The sequence below is a fragment of the Fulmarus glacialis genome, unplaced genomic scaffold (genome assembly GCF_000690835.1).
Source record: "Fulmarus glacialis isolate BGI_N327 unplaced genomic scaffold, ASM69083v1 scaffold14235, whole genome shotgun sequence".
Classification (NCBI taxonomy): Eukaryota; Metazoa; Chordata; class Aves; order Procellariiformes; family Procellariidae; genus Fulmarus; species Fulmarus glacialis.
The window spans coordinates 47,947-72,201 of record NW_009213787.1 but is presented as its reverse complement, the minus strand read 5'-3'; the positions used below and the strand labels follow the sequence as shown (position 1 = coordinate 72,201).

Sequence of the window (24,255 nt, the reverse complement as noted above, 5' to 3'; positions counted from 1 at the left end):
ATGAAGATGTTCTTCCTAAAGCTTAACATGCAGCAGGAGAAATGGGAGTGTAATTAAATTTTTAATGGGAATAGACCTTTTCATACTGACAATTCAAGACACATTGTACTCATTAATGATTACCAGGGGCTGTGTAAGGCATTTGGTTTTATGAAGATAGCGGCTGAAGGCTTTAAAAGGGTCATGATCACACCGAGCTAGGTGATAACGAATGCAATCAGAAGCCCTGCTTCAAGGAGCTTACAGTCTCGGTCCTACTGAAAAGAGCATTAACCCCAATGACTTGTGAAACGAGCGGTGGGAAGACCCGTGGTGAGGTTCCTGCTGCGGTCTGGTACCTGGTGCTCGACTCACGGACGGGCAAGAGTGTGACCGACAGATCCGGCTACAGGCAGGGGGATGCTGTGCTTTGCCTCTGCAAAGAGAAAGGGCCCGTTTCACTTTCGGTACGGTTTCCACATTGCTCCCAGCTTCTCCTTCCACCTCTCCCTATAAAATCTCCTGCTTGGGTATCACTGTCTGAGGCAAGAGCTGCGCTACGGTGTTGGGTCCTGCGCTAGAGCCTAGTTTATAGTCTTCACTGCCTGTGCTTGTAGAAGGAGATGGAAGGGATGTTTCAGGAGATGCTGTAGGAGAGAAAAGAAACAGAATTAACATGGACCTGGATGCTGTTCAACAAAGCAGTGCCCAAATAAAACCAGCAAACCATCCTATGGACCAAGGAGCAGGAGCTTGGGGGAAGGGGCAGGGGGATCCATCTCAAATTCAGGCATATTCTTCCTTCCTGGTTTGTGATGAGGCACAGGGGGGACTGATAGGCACGGACCAACTCTTCTCAGTGTTTTGCACTTGGGAAATGCCCCCCAACTGCTTTTTAATCCTTCCTCTCCGCGTCGGAGGAAAGCTCAACCTGCTGGCCGCTATACTTCATTTACAGAACACAGCATCTCTCTAATCTCCCTGACTGCAAGGTGGCTTGGGAAAAAAAAAAAACAACAAGCTAAAAGATATGATGCCAACATTTATATAGCTGAGAAATAACAAAATATGCTACAAGAGGTAAGTGATCATAACTGGCAGGAGGACACTGTGTGTGCAAGACATTGTGATTACATGGCAGCGGTTGTTAAATTGCAACTCATGTTCTACTTTTTTTTTTTTTTAATAGCATGGTCTGTTTGCTACTACAGTGGATAAATGGCTTAACAAACAGCCATTGCCTAGCAGCAGTGCCCAGAGTGGTTGAAGATGGTCTTGTATTTAGGTCATATTGTGTTCTGGTTGACAGCAACCAAGCCGCTTTACGTAGGGAAACTCTTGCCACTAATAACTGTGTGTGCTTCTTTGTGGTATTTCCCAGTGCTGCCTACGTTCATAGAAGCGTAGGCAATCTTGGTTCCTTTTTTTTTTAATCTTGTGATGTTAAGTAGCATCTCAAAATCCCTCTGGATCACGCTATTACATGAAAATCTCAGCTTCTCTTTTGGAAGCATATTTCCAGACTTCAGAGTAAAGAATTCAGCATGGGGGGCTGTGAACTCTGATTCAAGTGTCATGCTTAAACATATAAATAAACCTAAAGCTCTTTTTCTTAACTGCTTCTCCTATTCAGTCCCTTCATTATGCTGACACTAATAGCGTAAAAAATGGACACATACGGTTTGGAGCGGCGTGAATCACAGAGTTCATGTTGCTTGGGAGGACATGTCCTGGCAGCGGTTCCAGGTTGAGGTTGGGAGGTCCTGACTGGTACTGGAGATCAATGGTGGTTCCTGCAGTGGAAGTGGGAAAAGACATCATTTTTTGCATAGTTACCGAGAAGCCAGATGCTCTGGGCCAAGTCTCTTTTTTTTCAGAGAATGTGGGAGACCTCTGTGGGTGGGGGTTAATGTCCTGGCTCGTCTTTGCTTCCTTCCTGCTCCGCTGTCCTCTTTGCTCTCAGCCTTCTCACCATCTAGGGACAACCTCCCGGGATGGCTGGGGTTTCAGCTAATAACCGACTGCGCTGTTCATCTCTCCCTGTGTGTGTGTCCCAGTTACTGCTCTTACCAGGGTTTCCCATATAGTTATAACTTTTGCATATTGCTAACAAAAAAAGGTCTTGTCTTCTTGCAAACTGCATCAGTTCGGTAGGTTGCCTAAAATTCGAGTGCCCCGCTGGCGTGAAGCACCACAGAGTGCACCCATTTCTATAAAACTGTCCCTAGGTCAGATTTTCAGAGATAGGCTGGAAAGAAATGTCTTGGGGATGGGACTGGAGTGAGAAGGACCCATGTTCAAGCTGCAATTCAACCTGAGCCTTCACCTCCCTCCTCCCAAGATCAAGTTCTCTCTACCACAACATCCTCCAGAGAAGGACACGAACCCCCATAATGGCTTTGAAATAAAAGAACTTTGCTGTCCTTTCTCAGCAGGGTTCGTACCTCCCAGCAGCATCTCCTGCAGCAAGCTGTCGATCCTGGCCACACCGAAGAGCTTCACGAACTGGACTTGCTCTATCATCTGCCAGGTGATGCTCTGCAGCGGGGGCAGCAGGAGGAGGATGTCGCTGAACCGGCCTCGGGAGTCGTACTGGCGATCGTTGATGTAGTCCTCCAGGTTGACTTGGACCTGGAAGCGCATGTTCTTCACCTTCCCGGGCTCGCTCAGGCCTTTGCAGTCTGGGAGGGGAAAAGATGAGGTTAATTTCTGGCCTGTGTAACCAGAAAGTGTTACCCTGTCTGTCGGGCTCTGTAGAGGGAAAAGGATGAGATGCTGGTGATCCTCTGATAATTACCTCTCAGAGTCTCCAACTGACAGATTAGCATTGGGCTGCCACCATTTCTTACCTCATATGGAATAGAGAAACAGTAAGGGGAATTTGAGGGGAAACAGTCATTTGAGGGGAAACAGTAAGAAAATAAGAGCTTGCTTCAGATGGATATGTCTGGCTCTGCCATTAGTGGAAACATTTAGATGTTGAACCATATTTGTCCTTCCAAGGAAACAGCCTGGAATTTCCCCCTGAAAACTTCGAGTCCCCACTACTGCCACTAAATCCACGCAGGTTTAGTGCCTATCTATCTGTTGCAAATACACCCACCGCAGCATCAGATTCTTCTCTTGATTTCCTGTCTTTGACCTGGGGTCGATCCGGTTTTCCTGGGCCACTGGTCCAGTTTTGCTTAATCATCGAGTAAATGCTCACTCTGGGTAGGGTGAAGTGCCGGGATTTACAGCTTTCCACTCCTGCCTCTTCTGCTATCTAAAACTGAGATTTCGGGCTCACTGGACCATTTCCTTCACTGTCTACAAAGAATCCACAAGCATCACATTCTAGACACCAACAAGAGATTAGACAAAGTGGCTAACAAATTATTGTATGTTAGCGTGTAACTCCATGGACATGCCTACTTGTTAGCACGAATGAATTTCACTTCCGTAGAGCTTCACACTTTTTCATTTTAGATGAAATCACAGCGCCTCACTGTCGCAATGATCTAAAGCTTCACTGAGATACTGATCAGCCGAGAAGGTAATTTGTCAAACTCAATGTAATAACACGATCCTCACTCAGGTCTGCAGCAGGCTCTTTGGCGAGCCAAAGTTCATGATGTTTGTAAAACTCCTGTATCTTGATTTCAAATCAGCGAACACAGCAAAAAGTAACTAATGGAGGATGCTCTGATTTCTCTGTGCTAATAGATGCCAAAGATAAAGGGCATCGTTCTGGACTTGGGATCGTTTCCCCATCTCTTCCCCAAGCTACAAGGCGATACACACTAAGGGGACTGGAGTGTTGTACCGAGGGGGTCGTGTGTTTGCTGCAGCCATGTAGAAAGAGCAGTGCTTGGGGGGAACCTGGGCTGAGAGAGAAACCCCCGTGTTTGTGGAATGAGAATACAGCAAAGGTTCAAAACAAGCTTTTGTTTGCCTCTGTGTGTTTCCCTCTTCTCCATCCTGTACGGATCAGCCCTGCCCTCGGTCGGTACTGGCTTCCAGACCCATTAACAGACAGCCTTGATATTTCTGGGTACTCGGAACGGTCCAGCTCTCTGTGGTTTTTAATGCTGCTTTCTGAACTCTGATGGATGCTCTACACTGCTGCTCAGTTGACTCTCTTCGCTTATGCATAATTCACTATAGGCATATATGTCCTTAATAGTCATCTCCTTCATTTCAGACTGATGGACTTTCCTGAAGCCGAGCTACAGAAGCAGCAAAACTCCTCGAGGGTCTGCAGAGTCTTGCACATCGGTCTGGCTGGAGTTAATACTAGCTAAATAGGTAAGTGTTCAGGAATAGGTCACTTCTAACATGTCCTTGCTGCACTGCTAAGTGTTGCTCATTCCAGCAGAGGCAGGGTGAAACGTAGAGCTGCTGCCGAGGGGTTTTCCTGGATATTGGAGAGCCCTCAGCTCCTTTTCAAGCCCCATGCTTGGCAATCAGGAAGGAAGCTTACCTGGATCAAAGAAGATGATGGCTTTAAGGCAAGCGTACTCATTGTCATCGATCTGGATGTCCCGCAAGGGCTTCACCAACTCATCCAAGATTCTGGTGGCCACACGAGCGATTTCCAGTTCCGGGCAGTGCATCGGGATGATGAAGTCATTCCCTGGGGAGACAAGAGAAATTCACCGTCAGATTTTCGCTCTAGCTCTGCAGACACAGTCTCATCCAGAAGTTACCCCAAGGCATATTGCCGGGTAGTCCCAGTGCCCATGTGCAGCAGATTTCCAGTGTGCAGCTTCACACTCAGATTCACGATTGAGAAGCAAGCCGTGGATCTCATTCTTTGGTCCTTAATTATCTCGTTTGCACATGTCGGTGCACCCACACTGTACACAAAGCCTGCTCCGCGTTCAGCTCTGGTTTACCCTCTGTTATACCTAGCATCTGTTTGCAAGTGGTGTTGCATCTTTATTTTTGGTGTGGTTTTTTTAAATGAAGTTCTCCCTCCCTCTTTCTTTAATGTGTGGCTTTCAAGGTCAGTATTCTCATTCTTCCAAGAATAATCCTACCTGTGTTTTTGGTGGCAGAGAGCTACGTGAAAAGGAAATGCCTATCTGCACTATAATTTTTAATAGACCTTTCTGCTAAGTTTTTAAGCACCGATACCCAAATACCTCATTGCTTGTGTCCTGGCAATTTCAGTTACAAAACCAAGGCAACGCCGTTTGAGATGCCATTTAAATATTGGGGGTTTTCTCATCCACAGTCTCAAAGCAGTAAGGGAACAGTTGTAAAAGTCCCAGTGAATTTACTTGCTCCTTTTCACGCTGCTCCAGAGACCTTCTCAAGCACTTGGTCTCAAGCCAGATGTGCAGACCATGCCCAGGAGCGCGGAGAGGATTTCAGGCAGGCAGGATACTTGGCAATGACTCGGGTGCGCAAATTATAAAAGCAGGAGTGTATTCCACTACTTTACCTAATAACAGAAAATCGGTGTATGGTATGGACCGCTTGGCTACCCCGAGGAGCAGGTGTTCCCCTGCGTGGGCTCTGAGCAAGGCAACCTGGAGATGGCACAGAAGGAAGAAATAACATCACGTTTGAAAAGCAGAGAACAGAACGGTGAGCTCTTGCTGTTTAGATTAAGACAAATTTGGTGTTTGTTTAAGTATGTCAGATCTACAGATAAAGAACTATTAAGAGCTAGAAATTGTTAGTATATCTTCACTTTTCAGAAGTGCTACGTTCTTGGCAAATTAAATAAAAAGTTGTCTTCAGCTGAAAGAGCAAAGAAGGGCTTGAGTAACTTGAGTTCTTAGGAAATAAATGGCTTTTCTATTCAACTATCAGGTATCAATAAAGGGAAAACCAGACCTTTTTTGTCTGGATCCTTGTGCATACTGAAGTGACCAACTCTATTATATTTTGGGGGATTTTGGGGACTAATTTTGATTGATCCCTTGTCCTTTATTATTCTTCCTGTCCTGCTGGTTTATTGCTCTGCATAGGGTGAGCTATATGTTAATGTCAGATTCTCCTGTTGGAAGGTATGGCTGGGAATTCCTATCGAAGGCGGTGGGTTTGCAGGGAAGAGGCATTTGCGTTTTACCTGGTCGTCAAGTGGGAGCTCACAAAACGCCGGGATGTATTTTGCCCATTCAACCAACACCAGAAGCTGCTGTTTCATGGATTCACACACGTCATTGATAGTTGCAACCTTCTTCATTGCAATGTCCGCGCTGTGCACCGGACTCAGCGATGAATACTGAAAGAGAAACAACCCGGTTGCACTGGAACCAGATCTGTGCTGTTTTGCCATCCTCGATAGCAACGACTCATTGATAACATGGGGAGCCTTCACAGACATTAACCTCATCAGGTCGTTGACAGGACGTTTGCCGTTGCGGTTGCCCCCGTATTTGCTTGGCGGTGTATACTGTCCAACGTACAGCCCATGGTGAAGCCTCCACGAGGTGGTGCTCGGTCCCAACAGACACCCCTCCCTCCTCCGCCTCCTTCCCCACCCTCCAGGCTGGCTCAGGACAAAATCTGATTAATATTCCCGTTCCTAGCAGTAGCCAGCAGCGCTGGCTCTCAGCTTCCCATCAATCCCTTAAGCCAGCCAAATGCATGAAATGCATCCAGCCTTCCTCCCCCAAGTAGCTGTCTGGGACACAAAACACCCATTTCGATCTCTAAAGAGCTGCATGGCAGGGAGAGGGTTAAAACATAATAATTGTTGAAAAGGAAGTGGACGCATCGCTGCATGTAATATGCAACATCTGGACCGTATGTTTCAGTGGAGAAAGGATATTTGCATAAGAATTTAAAGGACGCGCAGGGTGAAATTCATTGTGGAATATGAAATAAGAAAGCAATCAGCGTTAGCTGAAGCCCTGCGGTTTTATTAGCTTTATTTTTCTCCCCTAAAATTGTTGCCCTGGTAAAGAAGTTACAAGATATAATTGACCGTGACAGGCACAGTATGTTCTGAGCAGGACATAATGTACAGCAAGGAGAGATCAACTTCTGCATGAAATGCAATGAGTTTTTAGGGGTGCAGCAGCAATTTGGGATGGGGGCAGAGGGGACCCGGGCTCTGCCACATCCCTCCGCCCTTGGAATTTCAGCTTTGCATCTCGCGCTCCAAAGGCTGCATCTGCTCCTTGCAGGATATGTTGCCTTGATAATGCCCCAAGGATTTTTACTGTCTGCTTTTGGATATCTCTAATGCATTTTCTTCCCTGGGGCTTTGTGCAAAAGCAATCCAAGGGCAGAAAAACGATCCAGCCCTGGTTGGTTTAGTGAGTTCATAACCCCACATGGAAGAGCTGAAGGCCACGTACTTTTTTGGAGGGCTGTCCCCGTGTTTCATACCTGCTGCGCCATGGCCTCAGCCTGAGTGAGCACGTTGATGGAGAGAGAGCCGTTGTCCTCGTAGCTGCTCCGGCGAATGCTGATCCTGTCGCGCTCATTCTGGACGGCTGAAAGGAGAGCGAGCAGCGGTTGTGTTAGCAAGAAACTCCCCACACAACTGATGGCTGTTGATACTTGTGGTCCCCAAACGGGAGTGGATGGGGCTTTAGTCCCTGCAAGACCCTCCACCCTTGTTGGATGCTGGAACAAGATTAAACAGGCACCACGGAGAGGAAAAGACCACCAGTGAGGGAGAAGACCAAGCACAGGAGCAACAGAGGGAGATAAAGCCGTTTGGCAGTCAGAGCAACCCATGCAGGACATCAGCTGGTCCCACTGAGCTCCTGGTACGGTGGGATGTCCTTGAGGTCGCATCTCGTCTTACAGCAGCACTGGAAAAAGCCATCCTCTGATCCCACCTCGAAGCAGCCTTGAAGTGTCCCCTGCCCCTGAGGCATCGCAGGTGGTGGTCCCCAGGGGACACCTCCACCACTCCCGGGGAGCAGGAAGAGTCACCTCATTAAGGAAGCTCCAAAGAAAGCGAGCTTAAATTCCCCAATCCCACCTTAAAACCATTCCCTCAGCCTTCCCCATCACGCTGCTGATTTCAATGAGCCCGTAACCCCGACGGCGGTGCCGGCACACAGCCGGGGGACAAACCGAGCTGGGGTTTGTCTCCAGCTCTGCTGGAACCCTGTGCAAGTCGCTGCTCAGGGTGTCCTGAACTGTTAATAACAGTGGTACAACGCTCCTTGGACATACTATAGTGACCACTGCAGAGTGAAGATCAGCCCTGGGCTTTTTACAAACAGAAAGGTACAGCCACGCCATGGTAAATTAGAAAAAATGCTGATTTTCTGAGGTCCATTCCACCCTTTAAACCATCCTTCTCCCTGAAGCACAAGCCACATCTAGCCCCATGCTCCGTCAACCCTGCGTGTTGAATGCAAGAGATTTATTGCACTTCAGCAGCTTATTTTTGCAGCACAGGATCCAAGAACTGACTCGCCTCCACTGCGGCCATCAAGTAAAACAGCAGCAGAGGAAAAAGCAGAATTTAGGCTTAGATCAACCTTGGTTTCAGTGTTAGTTTCTCCCCTGAGCCTTATTGCCTCCGTCCAGCAGCAAATAAGCCCACATGGAGCTGGAGGAAGGAGCCTGAACGCAGACTCAGCGTTTTCCTGACAGCTCACATGTCTTGGCTAGGTAAAGCTTGGAAAGGCAGTTGTCAGGTCCTTAAAGCAGAGGGAGAGGGAAGATTTAGCATGTGGTGATAATGCAGCACATCCTTCCTCCTTCCTACAGCAATTCCAGGCTCCTTTTGGTTTTATTTAGGGGGAATGACTCAGACAGAGCTGTCAAAGCGCGACTCACTCTCTGCTTTAACCCCTTGGGTGTGCAACAGTGCGGGGTTTTGTCTCAAAAGTGGCCGCTGGAGAAGATTTTTCCAGCAATGATTTTTTTTGCAGAGTCAGCAAAATCATTTCGCCATCACTCTTTCGAGACTGTACCTCGCTGCCGGGCCTTGCTTTAGAGCAAGCATCCCTCTTTGCGCGGGGCACGTTTCGCTGAATTCGTGCAAAGGAGGAGACGCGGGCGCCGTTTCGCACGCAGGGTGGGAAGGGGAGTTTTTTTGTCAGCTCAGGTCCAACCACTGATCTTTTTTCCTAACCGGCCTCTGCTGAGAGGCCAACAAAGTGAAAGGGCAGAAAACAAGCAACAGTGACAAAAATCAATATCTCCTGCTATCAGCAGGAGCGTAATATTTATTTTCCAGGATTTGGGGCTCAGCCTTGCTGTCAGTCGGGACCCGCTCGCCGCCGAGCTGGGGGTGCTGGGGGGAGCTGGGGGGGTCCAGCCACCAAAGCCATTTTGCGCCTCGGAGCCAACCTTGCCTGAATGTCTGCAAGGGGCTGGATGGGTACATCGATTTGTAAAAGATGCAACACACATACGTGTTACTGGAGCCTTTTCAGGCTATGGATGCTACGTAGAGGCAATTAGACATCAATTTAAAGAAAAAACAACTACAGCCCTTGGGAGGCTCTGCTAACCTACCGTAGACAGCAGCAAACGTTACCCTGTGCATGGGGGGGTGATGGAAAGGGCTGTTCAGCCCCCACCAGTCTAAAGGTGAAGGTGGTTATAGGAACCATAAACTATGATTAATTTTCAGAATAGATTAACCCTTCACGGCTTTCTTTGGTACACCAGAAAGACAAGCAGCAGCATCCAGCTTTGAGTAGAAACAAGCCCGCCCGAATCCATGTCATCGCTGACACCTTGGGAAGTCCCCATCCAACCTTCTATGCCTGGTTTCATATCAGATGCTCCCCCACGTAGCTCTCTGGGGGTGATCGGGCTCTTTTTGTCCACTTAACAAGAAAAGATACAAATTTTGCCTTTCCAACTGAGTTACACATCTTATTTTTACCTAAGTCCCACAAACCCAAGCAGACCTGGTCCTGGTCCCCGATGACAGACTCCTTTAAGAAGCCTCAGCCTGTTTTTCTCCCGGGTCCGTTTATGGCACATATTTCAGTGCTTCCCTCATGCTCTGATAAGCTCAATCTTCAAGTGTAAGTGGATGGCACAGACCGACTTTCTCAAGGTGATTTGGGTGTTATCGCTGAAAGTACCCAAGATGTGATGGAATTAGCTACAAAAGGGAGTTAATATTTTACCTGCCACAAAACTTAATATTCCCCCTGCCACAAAATGAATCTATTACTGTGTGGTAATTATATTGCTATATTTATTGTGCTTGTAAAAGGGAAGGGATAGGTTAGCCGTGGTGAGGCATCGGGAGGGCTCGAGGGGTGTGCTGGCGCTGAGGGGGCTGGGGCTCGGACGTGATCTTGGCTTTGCGGTCAATAAAACTCAGCAAACTTGCGGGAAGGACTAAAATCCCAGTGCTGGATCCCACTGTCTCCCAGAGACTACTATTTCCGATATATGCCTGGCAAAAGCTTTGCTCGCCTATTTTTTTTCTCTAATCCTCTCCTCTGCACAGTTCCAGTTCCCAAAGCCAATAAACACCGGGAAGGGCCACTGCAGCCCCGCACGAGGGGCCGTCAGCGGGAGCGAGCCCCCGCGATGCTGCCGGCCAGGGACAGCGTGGCCCCGACCTGGGCTTTCCCCCGGCAAAAGGGGAGAGAGGGCGAGATGGTTCCTGCATCTCCCTCCAGGGAATTGTCCACAGCTACGGCATGTCCTGACTGTGGGAAGTGAATGGGAAAACAAACATATTCTCCGTCTGGCGTAGAGAAGCCATCGGAGGGGTTTTGTTATTCAGAGCAAGCCTGGGCCCTTTTGCCACGAGCACATCAAGGATGCCGGCGGCTGCGGAGCACGCACGGCGGCTCCAGAGCAAACAGCGGTGTGTTTGTGGGATTGCAACAAACCCGTGTTTCCCAAACATTTTGTCCTTGCTGCCTTGCCACATCGGTACAGAGCCTGTGGCGAGGAACCTCCGGGGAGTCCAATAAATACGGGCACAGGCATTGATTGGAAGGGGACAGCAGCAAACCAGTAACTTTCCATGGCAACTGCAGAGGTTAAAGCCCTGCCTACGTGGGAGTTACCATTACTATTTCATTAAAAACATCCTCATTTAACGCCAATGGAGTTGGAAATGTATTAATAAGTGGCATAAAGAGAGAGCAGGAGGAGGGAGGTGCGAATGCCCCAGCACGGTGCCGACATTCACCAGCGCTCACGGTGTTTCTGTCTCCACCAATAGCTGCCTGATTAATTTATATGCACAAATAATTTTTTCCCCAAGCTACCTCTGATTTTGTAGGTGTGGTATGTTTTATTTGCAAATAAATCCCAATGGTACATGCACATTTAGTCATTTCACGGGCTTCTGGCCTGATTTATGACTATCACAAAGTGGGGAAGATCCTTTAACTTTTCCATCCATCTTTGCAATAAAATGCAGTCTCAGCATTCTAAAAGCTGGCAGAAGAGATGTGCAAACAAAAGACATGAAACAAGATAGAGGTCCTGTGAAACACTAGTAAAACTGTCCTATAAACCTGTCCAATTTAACAAAAATAAATAAAAAATAATCTCAAATCCTCCCACTGTGTTGTGGCTGTAAGTGATACAATAATTCTTCTTAGTTCTGCGTAAAACTAAAGGAGTTCATGTACATTCATAAATTACTTTAAAGGGGATGAGAGGTTAAATATTAACCCCTCTTTTTTTCACCAGCAAACTGAATACTGACAGTGCAGTGCTGGCATTTCAAAAGGCTTCCAAGTTTTCAGATGCTCAAGTCCATGTGAGTAGATGACCTGGCTCACTTGAAAAATCACACCCTGCTAATTTAGTCAAGGTTAAACATGATCCCAGTAAGATGCTAAAAATAGTATCCTGCTGTTTTCTTTGGATGTTTAAGTAGCTGGTGCGCTCCTCGTTCACTGATGCTGTAGTGACCAAAAAACTGACCAGTAACGTTATGCGGAACAATAGAAATCGAACCTTCCCCTTGCAAAGAGAGAAAATCAGAGAGAAGAGCCAGAAAATCCCCAAAACACCCAGACCGCCCTGCAGTACAGTCCCAGCCTTAACCACGAAACAAGAATAAAGGAGTGAATCTCCTGTGAAAATCTTAAGTCCTGTTCATAGTGGCGTTTCAGGAGACAAGAAGGGGCTTGCGTTCAAGCGAGCCTTTTCCTCTCCCCTTATCCCAACTTTAATGATTGTTTACTTGTAGTTATTGAAGTGAATTATTGATACCAAAAATGCAATTGGGATAGGAGTGTTTCTGAATGAGCTAATTTCTAGGAAATCTGGGGACTGAACTTTCCACAAGACTCAAGTTTTGGCCCTTTCTCTCTCGCGCTGGCGCCGATGGAACCTGGATCCCATCTCAATGCACAAGCCTGGAGGCGTAGGGCTCGTGTGGGACGGTCCTGGTCCTTTCCAAAAGCAAGACAATCTAAAGGACCCTACTGATGCTTTTCTCAACAACCTCTGCCCAGCTGCCCCAAATCCATAGTGAACCTGTAGCCCGACTGCACTGTGCTCCCAGGACCATCCTTGCTGAGACCCTCAGCCCCGCACCTACACTGCTGCCCCTATAGACAGCCAGTTTAAAGCTACCTCGGGTATTTGCATCATATGGTTTTTTTCAGGCAGAAATTTCCCTTCTACCAGGCCAGATAATATAGTCCCTCTCAATCTCTTCTGCACTAGAGTTGTTTCCAACAGGGGAAAAAAAGAGAGAAAGAAAGATCCAAATGTGTCACGTCATGTCTTACAACACAGGAAGATTGGAAAAAAACCACTCTGGATCCAAAATTCCAGTTTATCAGTTAGTTTTGCGGGGGAACAGCAAGTTTCCCCGTATTGCACGCACACCCGTCGAGCAGTGGGCCAGTGGGACGCCGGCAGCGGGGAGCGTGCGAGGGTGACACAGCCCTGCTAACCCCACCCCAGGTGTGTTGTCACAGACAGGCTAGGAAAAGGATCGTTTCCAGCTTCTTCCCCTCTCCTGTGAATAAACAACGCTATTACCACACCCTGGAAAGTCTGATTGCTATTATATGGGCTGGCTGAAAAGTGGTGTGCCAGAGAGAGAGAGTGTCAAGCCCTTGCGTGCCACTGCTGGGACAACGGGAGACATTGAGTGTGGATGTCACAGCAGTGGTCTCCCAACACGAATCAGTGCATGCCACCAAAAAAATTATGCACAAACATTTGTATCATCCTCGTACTGCTCTATCCCAAGACATGGCTTCTCTTTTTCCCCTAATGCTTCGCAATACTGTTTAATATTAATCTAGAACCACCCTAAAGCAAATAACCGTGTTCTTTTTGTGCACACAATTGTGCAAGAAAATTTCTTTCCCAGTCCTGCACACATGCTTTGGATATAGCTCTGGTCAGCTAAGCTGATTTCTGCAAAGCTGTTGCTCAAGGTGCTTTAAAATCTTCCTTACCAAACACAGGAGCAGTTTGTGAGCACACAACCTGACTACGCACTTATAAAAAAGTTTCGAAGAATGTGACTATGTGGAACTTGAAATGAGTCACCTTCCATCGGGCTGCAATCAATAATGAAGGCATGAGCCAAGGTTTTATAACTTTTACCATAAAACCAATAAAAATCATGCTTCAGCTCAAAGAATGGAGCTGATAACCAGATTTCAGCCTTTCCAAGCTGTGGAGCTTGCTGCATTGGCAATTGGCTCCATCCCCGTCTAGAACTGACCAGATACGCTTCGCCTCGGTCTTTATTACTTTAAGGGCTACTTTTTTTCCATCTGCTGTATTTGCTGCATTTCTCCTAAATTAAACCAGCAGGCATTTTTGCTACATCCATGACCTATGCCAAATTGCAAGACGCCCTAGTTCTCCAGGAAAACATATGGTCAGAAGGTTGGAAAGATTTTTTCATCACCAGCGAAATCTTATGAATTACCAGAAATCAGTGACAAATTTTCCCTTGGTTTCAGTGGGACCATGATTTCACCCCTTGGGTAAGGGACGTTTAACTCAGTGGCATGGAAAGAAACTCTCAAGTTCCTTTCTGGCTCCCTCACCCTTTAGCTGCCGGTGGGTTGGAAAACAGCACAAATGGAGGGTGAAGCGTGCCGAAACCATCACCCAACTGCCTGCACATCAGGGGGATGTACCATCTCTTGTGGGTTGGGTCCCCTCTTTGCTAAACGCTCAGCGTACAAAGACAGTCTCTGCCCAGAAAGCTTGGAGTAAATTAATATCACCCCTGCTCTCCCACTATGCAAACACTGAATGATCAGAGATCAGAAATGCTGTGAGAGGTCCCAGACTTCCCCAGGGAAGGTGGCTGTAGGGAATTAAGGCATAGGTTAACAGAAGGGTTTTTTCTCTTGCTTAGCATTAGGCACTGTAACACTTAGTGTTTCCTTTAGTGCGTCGGAAGGGCGCTTCCCGATGGTCGCAGGTACCCAAATGTTCTACAGTGCTCCACCTCCCTCTTAATACAGCCGATGTGAAGCCCAACAAAACGCACTATATTAGATATTGGATTGGCCCTTCGGTACTCGGGCTAATAGTGGCTCAATAGTCCACCGTGAAGACAGCACTGCCAGAGGGTTTGACTCTGAGTCAGGTCCCTACTCAGGGGACACAGGAGCCATCTCCCTGTGTGCCCTGTGCCACGGAGGAGCCTCTCGGCACCACAAGGCATCGTGTTCAGGCTGTGCTTTGCCCTGAGGGTTGCACCAAGCTACACGAGCATCAGCCAAGTCAAGCGCCAAACGCGACTCTGCAGCAGTCAGTTGTTGGCGTTTATGAGATTGAGGATGGCAGATCCTCACTGAGATTGTCACAGCTGGGGTTAGGAATCGCCCTAGCAGGTATGTAGCAAGGGAATTTCTGTTGTGAAACCATCAGAGGCTAAATAAACCCTGAAGAAGCCTATCTCTTTCGCAGTATAAAAATATCCTAAAGAGACCCGCCTCCCGGGAAGGGAGAATACTGTCACAAGGCACTGATTGAAAATCCTGTCTGATAAGATAGGAAAAGGGGGTTTCAGCTTTGACAACAAGAAATCTCTCACTGCGACACACGAGCACCATCTCCCTGGGCCAGGGCTGCCGCTGCTCTCCATCACACTCTGCGGTGGGAGCAGGGCCAGAGCCAGCAGCAGGCAGTTTAGAAACGTCTCTTTGCACCTACCTTCTTTCTTCATGCCAGCTCTGAAGCACTTCTTCAGCCTGCAGTACCGGCACTGGTTCCTCTTGTCTTTGTCTATCACACACTGTCGGCTGAACCTGGGAGGAGACGGGAAATAAAACATGGAGCAATCAGCCTGGTATCTGCACCCCACTCACCTCAAGCAGCCCCAAATACAATCCCAGACCTCACCGAGCTACGCATTGCCTGAACCCAGAGAAGAGCCAAAGATTTGCAAGAAACGGATTGAATCAACGTTGGCTTGGCCCAGTTCCTCATCTTCCCCACCGCCGTTCCTGCCAGCTGGGAGCGCAGCGATTTCAGACCACCCACCCTGCGAGAACTGTGATGGTTTTGGCTGTGAAAGCGTGATGGTGACTCAAGTTATGTTGGTGCCTGGCAGTGTAGGAACTCTCCCACTTTCAGACAGTTATTGGGTGTTCGGCGTCGGGACTCGTTTGATCCCGTTTGTTAACCCTGTCCTGCTTTGCGTAGAGTAATTACACTATGGACCACCAGCTCTTTTGTGTCTTCAGCCTAGTTTTGAGGCACGTGGTCTCCTAATTTCTATTCATTTCAATGAGGGGTTTAAGAACCTATGTGCTGTTCAAGGGGTGGCCCACGTAGACTTGGCAGCTCTTGCCACGGTGAGTGAAGCGATGGAAGAGGAATCTGCCACGCAGAGAGGAGACAGTGTGGGTTGCTCCGGGACCATCATCAGGTTGTAAAAGCTGAGGCACTTTCCCAGTCTGGTAAAAAGCCAAAGGTACAAAGGCCCAAAGACTTTCCAAGGAATTCACGTCTGCGATAAACAACAGAGCTCCGAGCTGGGCTAAATACAGCACGGCTCACCAAATAAGGATTTGCAGACAAGCGAGCATTTGCCATTTGATTGGTTTCGATGCTGTGGATCTTCCCTGAGCTGCCAAATATCACACAGATTCATGGATTCCTGGGGAGGGGCAACAGCTCCCAGGAGACCGGTAGCTGAAATTTCAAAGAAATCAGTAGTAGCTGTTGCCTCCTCTCGCAGGGATTCCATGGTTCCTGGGATGGGCACCATGCGGGCGGACACTGCTGTCACCCCAGGTGTCTTTCACGGCTGGTGTGTCCTGGAGTGATAAGGACCCCAAGAGCATTTTGAACAAACAGGGTCACTTGTGCTGCAAAAATGTGGAATGCCCTTAAAGGAGGAAGAGCTCTGGGACAGAAAGAAAATTTCCAGGGTTTAACTAGAGATGAAGGGCTTGAGTGCACTTGGGTTTTTTTCCCCTTACTCCATAAAATAAACACAATTTTTCTAAGGTCAACCAGGATAGCTGCTGTATAATTTATAGCCTCCTCCTGGCAAAAAAATTCTCTCAACTGTATACCTGTGTGCCAAAGTGGACATGAATCATCGCTGGTCCACGCTAGGTTCTTAGAATGATTGTAAAATCATCAGTCAGCATACCTAGTTTGATGTATTTCAAAACAAAAATGGAGAAGCTGTGGGGGAGGTGGAGGCTTCAGAGGTGACAAGTTCTTGGATGCTTGTTGCTTTTTACCGCGAAAATCAAGAAAGACTGCGTGTGAGATTAAATCTCTGGAGCTTTGGTCCTTTGCCACCTTGGCTTTCCCTCGCTGGGCTGTGACGAGGTCATGGTGTCACTCCACACCCAGAATCTGTACTTACGTATTTTACACACCAGTCAAACCTCAGGTCTATAAGTTTCCCTTGATTTACACCGTGGGGAAAGCAGTGACAGTGAACTCATGAAATCGATTGCTCGGTGTCACAAAAGGTGTCAGAGTCCAAGATGAGATAGGACTTAGCTTACGCCTTAGCTCCCTGTCTTCCAGCCAGAAACTAAACTGCAGTGTTACCGTTAGCATTCATGGCATGGTAATTCGGTATTTGGGAAAGGGAACCCGTTGTACAACCCGACCTCCACCCCGAATTATTTACTGTAGAAGGGGCAGGTACCTGCAGGAATAGACATGGTTCTTGCGGACACTCCTCCTGAAGAAGCCTTTGCAGCCGTCGCAGCTGGATGCCCCATAGTGTTTGCCGGTCGCCCGGTCCCCGCAGATGGAGCAGAGGGAGCTGATGCCGTTGGTGAGCAGGTTGGTGTTTGCCGATTCGGCTGCGATGGCCTCTGCGGGCAGAGAACAGGGGCCATTAGAAGATCCCTTTGTGATGGAAACCAGAACCAGCTGACAGCAAGTTGCTTTTTTTTTTAAGCAAAGCACGCACTGACCCTGCCACACACACGTGTGCACACGCAGTATGTGTTGCTGGTAAAGCCTCCAGATTGATGGTCATGCTCTTCTCAACCTCAATTGAGAATAACTCCGTTGCTTTGCTTCTGATATTGATGTTTTCCTTCGCTTCAGTGAACAGAGAGATTTCAAGCTGCATAACCCAACATGCTCATGAGAATTTAACAATTACCACTACTTTTCTTGACAGATGCAGAGACCTTACCTGGATGTGAGATATATGCTTTTGAGGGATGGGGAGCCACTTCCCCAGTTAGACGCCTGGAGAACGTGGTTCAAAGCTGGTGCCCACAGAAGCAGTGAAAAGGACGTCATTAACTTGAATAAGTAGAAAGCAGAGAAGAGACAGCAGCGGCAGGAAGGATGAACTACTTCATGCACATGACAGAGGTGTTGGAGATGAAAAGCTGCTCTTGAGAGGTCCTCTGCAGCTGGAGGACAGAGACAGCAGCTCCACAGGGGTCACTTTAGTTCTCCTAAGTCTGGTTCCTGCTCTGAATTGCCTTCTGAAGAGGCTCATTGCTTTCCGCTGGACAGCAATAGAGGGGTGCAGGAAGATCGACCTTCTAAATTAGGGACCTAAAATTAGGTCATATGAATGCCCTCTGTCATGTCCTCTGTTTGCACCCGCTCATTTGGGGCAGGAATAGCTCTGCCCCTGCCTGGCCTGTGTATACACTGCTGAAAACTCCCCTTTAAACTTCTCCCTCAGCCTTAACCACCAGACTTGCTGCCCTCTTAATCCTCCTAATTTGAGGCACAGCTTGGGGAAGAAAAAAAAAAAAAGGAGACACTTGAGAAGACGCAGATGACAGTGTTTACATCTCGCTGAGAGAAGGAATGCTTGTGGAGTCTGTCCTGACCTGGGCACTCACTGCAGGACGGTTTTATGAATTCATCGCACCTCTGGGCGCATGTTCTTCGCTCCAGGGGAGCCGATCTCGTGCTACAGTGACCTCGGCAAAGTCTCCGGGACAAGAAGCATCCTGCCTCGCAGAAGAGACAGGCGGTGATGAGCAAAGCTCAGCTGCTGCTGTTGTATTGAGCAATGATAAATCTTAGAGAAAATTACTCAAAGGGAAGGAATTGGCATCTGATCTGGACAGTCTAGAGAAAGTTTTCTAATGCATAATGCATAAAAATAGCTTGGGGTAATCCACACACAACATGTATATACACAGAGAGAGAGAGAGAAGGCTATTTTTGTATATGAATACACATTAAAAAATTATAGTGAAAATATTTGCTATGCAATGAAAATCGTAATCGAAAGCCAAAAAAAAAAGCCAATAAAGCTTTAGTTTTTCAAAAACTGGAAAGTTTTTTAGCTAAGGCTAAGACTAAGACATTTTTAGCTAAGAATTCACAAATGCAGAGGTCAGACTTCCTTTCACTCCCTCAAAAAACCCTTTTGATCTGTATTTCACCTTCTAACATATGGATGAATAAATAAGCTGGGAGCAACATGAAAGAATGACAGCATCAAAATCATTCTTAGGTCATAATGACAGGAATTGAGATTTACCTTTCCGAAAACCCATGTGAGACACTCCCAGCTCTGACATTTGTCAGTAAGTGGCACTTGGATCCTTCGGGAACATTGTCTGCATCAGAGGTGCTTACCGGTAATTTACATTGATTTTTTTTGTTTTTTTACATTAATTCTTCATTTTATTTTGCTTGATAACTCAGTATTAAATGAGCTGTACAAGAATATTCCTTCGAGGGTAACTGTACTGCTAAACCTTCGTGCATCTGCTGCTCCATCTATTTTTTTGAAGAAACATATGACCATAAACAAATGCGCCATGTGTGCTGGATTCCATTTAAAAAATTGCACAACAAAAATAAAGATAAGAAAGCCAATTTTCCCTTCCCTCCACTCATGCTTTCTCTACTGACTTCAGAGGAATCAAGCCGAGGTCATACATTTTGGGTCTCCAATCGACCCTTCATCTTTCAGCTGTCTCCAGATTGCAAAACGTTCCTGATGCTGGAAAGCATTTACTCACCAGAGAAGACTTTTTTCCCTTATGTGAGTAGGACACGTGAGGAGCTGCTTGCTGGTATAAGGAAGAAATTAATAATCTGGCCTTAAACCAAGTATTACTGGAAGAAGGACCATCAGCACTGAGCGTGTGAGGGCCCATGGAAGTTAGCAAACCAAATTTTGCCCTCACTTGTACCCATGAAAACACAGGCAAGCCCATGGGCTACAGCTGAGTTGGGTGGCTCTATGTTAGGGCAGACACACAGCTAAAAGTTCAGTCCCTGTTAGGTAGCCACGTGTCCTTTTCAGCTTGGCTGAACGTGAACAGAAATTTAAAAAGAAAAACAAAGCAAAGGAAAGCCCTAAGCCAGTATGCAGATGTTAATTATGATGATAAATTTTAATTACAAAATCCTGTCACCAACTAATGATGAGTTCCAAATGAGAATTAGCTCAGAGAAGAGCAAAGGCACAACCGATATCGCATGCATCTGAAGACTGTTTCGATGTGGCTTTCAAACCTACCCAGTATTTGGGGAATGTCAGGGTTTTCCCGGGACTGATCACTGCTAGGAAAGGCAGAGGAGCGCCAGGATCCTTGCCAGCACAGTCGCCTGCCCGTGAAATCAGCTGAAAACTGCAGACCGTTTACTTCAGCCCTGCCTGACACAAGGCGACAACCTGCTCAGAACTTCATTTAACGTGTTGTGCCTCTCTAGAGGGGTTGCTACCTGGAGCTCAGCACCGCACCGAGATGGGCTCAAGGGCAGCTAGGATGGGTCTGGTCAGAGTCCAGTTGGCTCACAACAACTGAAACAAGCTCACAACTGTCCTCACTACCCTCCAGAGAGATACTCAGAGACATGTATTGGTTATAGATGCTCATCACTGTGGTATAACAGAACAGTTCCTCAGCAATGTTGTTCTCCAAGAAGAGACCTTAACTCATCTTGACCTTGCATGGGTCCCAGGCTGAGCTGAAGACCTGTGGTTGTGGGCAGACTCCTCGCTAGGACATTCACCGGCAGAAAAACCTGAAGTTTCAACCATCTTTTGTGAGTTATATATAAACAGCGTGCAGACTGGGAACTACAGACTACTTAATGCTGATGAGAGTATCCCAGTGGCTTCACCAGCTTTGGGGTCAACCAAAATGCATACAAGTTTTTGTTACCTAATGCCTCTGTACATTAAGTCATTAGCTAACCAGGGCTGAAATGAAGATGCCAAGTTGTACAGTGATAAGAAATGACAGTGAGGATGGTCTCAGTGAGGATGCTGCTGGGGAATGGTATCTGGCTTCCATTCAGAGCTGGAGCTCTGCATGACACCTGACCACTGCAGACCTCTTTGCTGCTTTGCCTTTCAGTTATGTTACTGGCTACATGTCCTCTAGATGCGTATTGTATAGAAGAATTACCTTGCAATACTTTCCAGAATGGCTTTTGCTTTTATCTACCCAGAAATCCAAGCCAGTCGTGGTGCACATAATTTGCAGCTAACAAATCCCAGAATTACATGTGCTGGGCTAGAGTGTAAAGAGAACATAAACGCGGGTTTAGGGCATGCACACGCAGTCCAACTTGGTGGCCAATGCCAGCATTGCGAAACCTCTGCATACAAATGTAGGGCTGGAGGGGGGCTGGCTCTGAAGCCCTGGCCATGTGCAGGTCAGCCGCTTTCTACATCAGCTTTTAGCAAATAGAGGGGGAGTTTTTGAGATATAAAACATAGCTTTGGTTTAGTGTTCCCAAATCCTACAGTAACAATGACGAAAAGGCCAGCCAGGAAGGCCAGAGCTCCTCGCAAACACCTCTGGTGCAGCTTGAGGGGTGGTCAGGCACTGTCAAAATATCTTTGATGGCTTTTTCATGGTCTGAATTGGGTCAGGCTGCAGCGGGGCTGGGAACGGTGTTTCGCCAACGTTGTGCCAAAGTCCCAAGGATCAGTGTGATGTCTGAGTGCTGAGATGGGAAAACGAGCACCACTGTGGGAGAAAGTGTTTGCCGACACTCGACTAAAGAATTAGTGCAATATTTCAATAATGCTTCATATTTTAAGCAAAATGACAACTCTGACAAGAGCGTGAGGAAATGGGTATTAACAGCACATAAAAACCAAGTGAGAATATGGCTTGTAATGCCGGCCAAGGTAAAGGAAGCAAATTTGTACAGAATGGGAAAATTTCTGCAGTTACAACACATATTTTATAAAGGAAAGACAGGATTAACATTGATTTTCGTTCATTTCCTTTTGCCATTCTTTCTATCTAAAACAGACAATTTTTTATACTCCTCCTCCACTCCCATAATAGATTCTATTCTTTATTTTGAATTAGTCTCCAAATATTTGGCAAATTATGGGCTACTTAAAGGTGGAAACTCCAAAATATATATCTAGGCAAATCTCAAAACGATAACAGGTTCCCGAAGCAGAAAGCTTAGCACCAGAAGTGCTCCACATCATTAATCAACCCAAAACGTTGATGAAATAATATTCCAAAGAAGGAAACGGTTTTAAGAAAGCATGACCTTATTTGAAAATATTCTAATTTGCACTTTAAAAATTGTTCAGAATGTAAGAAACAGTCCTGAGTCCATTAAAATAAATATTGCACCCCTTCCTGTTCATGTTTATATAGAAGGCAAAACTGCCATTAGTTTTAGTAGGGGAAATAATACAGAATACTCTTGCACAGTGGGAAAGATATGGCTTAAAACAATGCAGTATATTTTAAAAAAATACCTAAAATGAGATTATTTCTTGATTATAACAACTCTGAAAACATCTCTGAAACTACAGAGTATCTGTGTGAACTGTTATTTTGGGTTACCTATGGGAACTGAACTCAGCTGGTTAGCAATATATTTCCATGCATGGACGTTTCAGGTCTTTTTTGAAGTTATTTTTACAAACTGTAGAAGAGGACACTTACCCAAGACAAACAAGCTAATTTCAAAACAGCTAGTTCCTGAGAGAACCGGTTACTCATTAACAGCTAGACAAATAACACAACACTGATCTAGATAAACTTCAGAAAAAAAATCAACCTGTCAGTTCCACAGCATGAAACAACAGAGAGCCCCAAACAGGTTTGGTAGTTAATTTGCAAAATTACATAGAATTTTGAGGAAATTTTTACCACTTTAAAAAGTTTAAAGTATCTTTTTGTTCAGCAGCAAGTGACAGAAACATCTGTGTTAAATAAAATTTCTGGAGTAGGATGGCAGATGGAAACTTTTCTGCAAGAATAAGAAATAAGATTCAGTGTATCTGGAGCTGGCAAAAAAAAAAAAATATTGAAAATCTTTTATTTAGGGACAGACAGAGCCTTTCTTGAAGTCAACTTTAAATTCAGATTTCTTTGGGCTTTTTAACTCTACTTATCTCCTGACATTCCCACAAAAATATGTCTAATAATTTTGTATTTTAGACAATAGCCCTACTGAAACTCTGATTTCTTCCGATGAGACAGCTAGTGAGCAAGCATGAGACCCTGAAAATCCCATCTTAATTTCACTAAGCTTCTTAATAAATTAAATGAAGTGCTGCCAAAACCCTCCAAAGGCATTGCTAATGTTGGAATCTCGTTCAGTTACGTGATTGGTTTCATGCTATGTGACTCAAATGTCCTTTATTTTTCACACAGTGAACAGTTAATTTCACAGAATAGTGTTCAGTTTATGTCAGCTATGACTACTCAAAACCTAAATATCATGCAATACACTTCATTTCTGTGAACAAAGCAGAAGTCTTTGCATATAAACACTCATGCCTCGCAGCCAAGTTCTTTGTGTGCTGTAAAGGCTTTTGGACCATCTTGGTAGCCAGAACAAAATATAAAGCAAGTAACAATTTGGATATTGCTTCTCAATCCAAGTACCTAGGAGCAAGTTAGATTAGACACATGGAGTATGGTCTGAGTAATGGACAAAGGCCATTTGAGACAGCATTTTTTTCCAAGGATTAAACACGAAACTAAATCATATATGGCAATGAAACACACATTTTAAAGAAGAAATATTGGTAATAGCTCCCCTTATAAGCCATACAGGGGGACAAACCTATGGCATGCCATGAAGAGCTCTACCAACATTTGCAATACCTTGTGGGCTCTTCAGGACATGACGCTCAGCCCACCAAGAAAAAGAATAACTCCAAATAGGACCAGCAAGTGAAGGGGTCCCATTTCAGCCCAAACATAATTGCAGATGCAACAGAAGTTGACAGGTCAGCTGCTTAAATATTACCCCTTCCACCCTTTGCCCCACACCTCCTACCTGCCTTTCCTAGGCGCTCAGCTTTGTAACAAAGGTAGTGGAGGTTATTCAAGAGGAAGCGAACAGAAATCTCACCGGTATTACTGGGGAGCACCCGAAGGTTGTCAAATTCCAGCATGGTATAAGAGGAGTCCAAGGAGTCGACGTAATCTGGCATATCCATGTCCATGATGGACTGACAAAGCTTCATTATTACTTGTCAACAGCAAGGGAAGCGGCAAAAAACAGCCCTGCTGTCAACCACGGCCAAGGTTTCCTCTGCAAAGAGAGACACCCCAGCCCTCGCGATGACAAATCATTACCCAGCTCTGCCCGCAGTCCCCTCCCCGTGCCAGGAGAGAGGGGACGAAGCCGTTCCCTCTTGCGCACGCAGTCCCCTCCCTTCCCGGGGTGCATCTGTGGTCTCTCGGTCCTGATAATATGATGTAGATAAGGCCTAGACTCAAACGACTTGGATTGCATCTTCGGGTCAATACAGCCCATTTTATGGCTGTTCCTGCGCAAACATTTTGAAAAGGGCTGCGGGGAGGCGTTCGCGCCCATGCGCTGCTCTTCCAGAGCAAAGCAGTCGTCACGTCAAATAACACCCAGGCCGATGTCACCTTGCTCGGCTACCAGCCTTTGGGAAAAGACCAAATTATGTCACTTGAAGCTGGTGAAGACAATATGTCGGTCTCACCACTGGCTGAAGACCACCAAGACAGG

The 24,255-nt window shown here is 46.4% G+C and overlaps 1 protein-coding gene across 2 annotated transcripts; it reads right to left on the bottom strand.

Annotated features, from left to right (window-relative positions):
- Positions 1-489: 489 nt before the first annotated feature.
- LOC104077179 (hepatocyte nuclear factor 4-beta-like) lies at positions 490-23,790 on the bottom strand. 2 transcript variants are annotated; one of them, XM_009578312.1, is made up of 10 exons: positions 23,615-23,790; positions 16,985-17,190; positions 15,022-15,116; positions 7,309-7,415; positions 6,041-6,196; positions 5,408-5,495; positions 4,442-4,594; positions 2,424-2,660; positions 1,659-1,772; positions 490-626 (listed from the first exon to the last, which is right to left on the bottom strand). In XM_009578312.1, the coding sequence occupies exons 1-10, from the start codon at positions 23,738-23,740 to the stop codon at positions 490-492; spliced, it is 1,419 nt and encodes a 472-aa protein (XP_009576607.1). In that variant the 5' UTR covers positions 23,741-23,790. The 2 variants fall into 2 exon arrangements, with proteins under 2 accessions (XP_009576607.1, XP_009576608.1); XM_009578313.1 differs by having other exon boundaries at positions 16,985-17,156; positions 23,626-23,790.
- Positions 23,791-24,255: the final 465 nt, after the last annotated feature.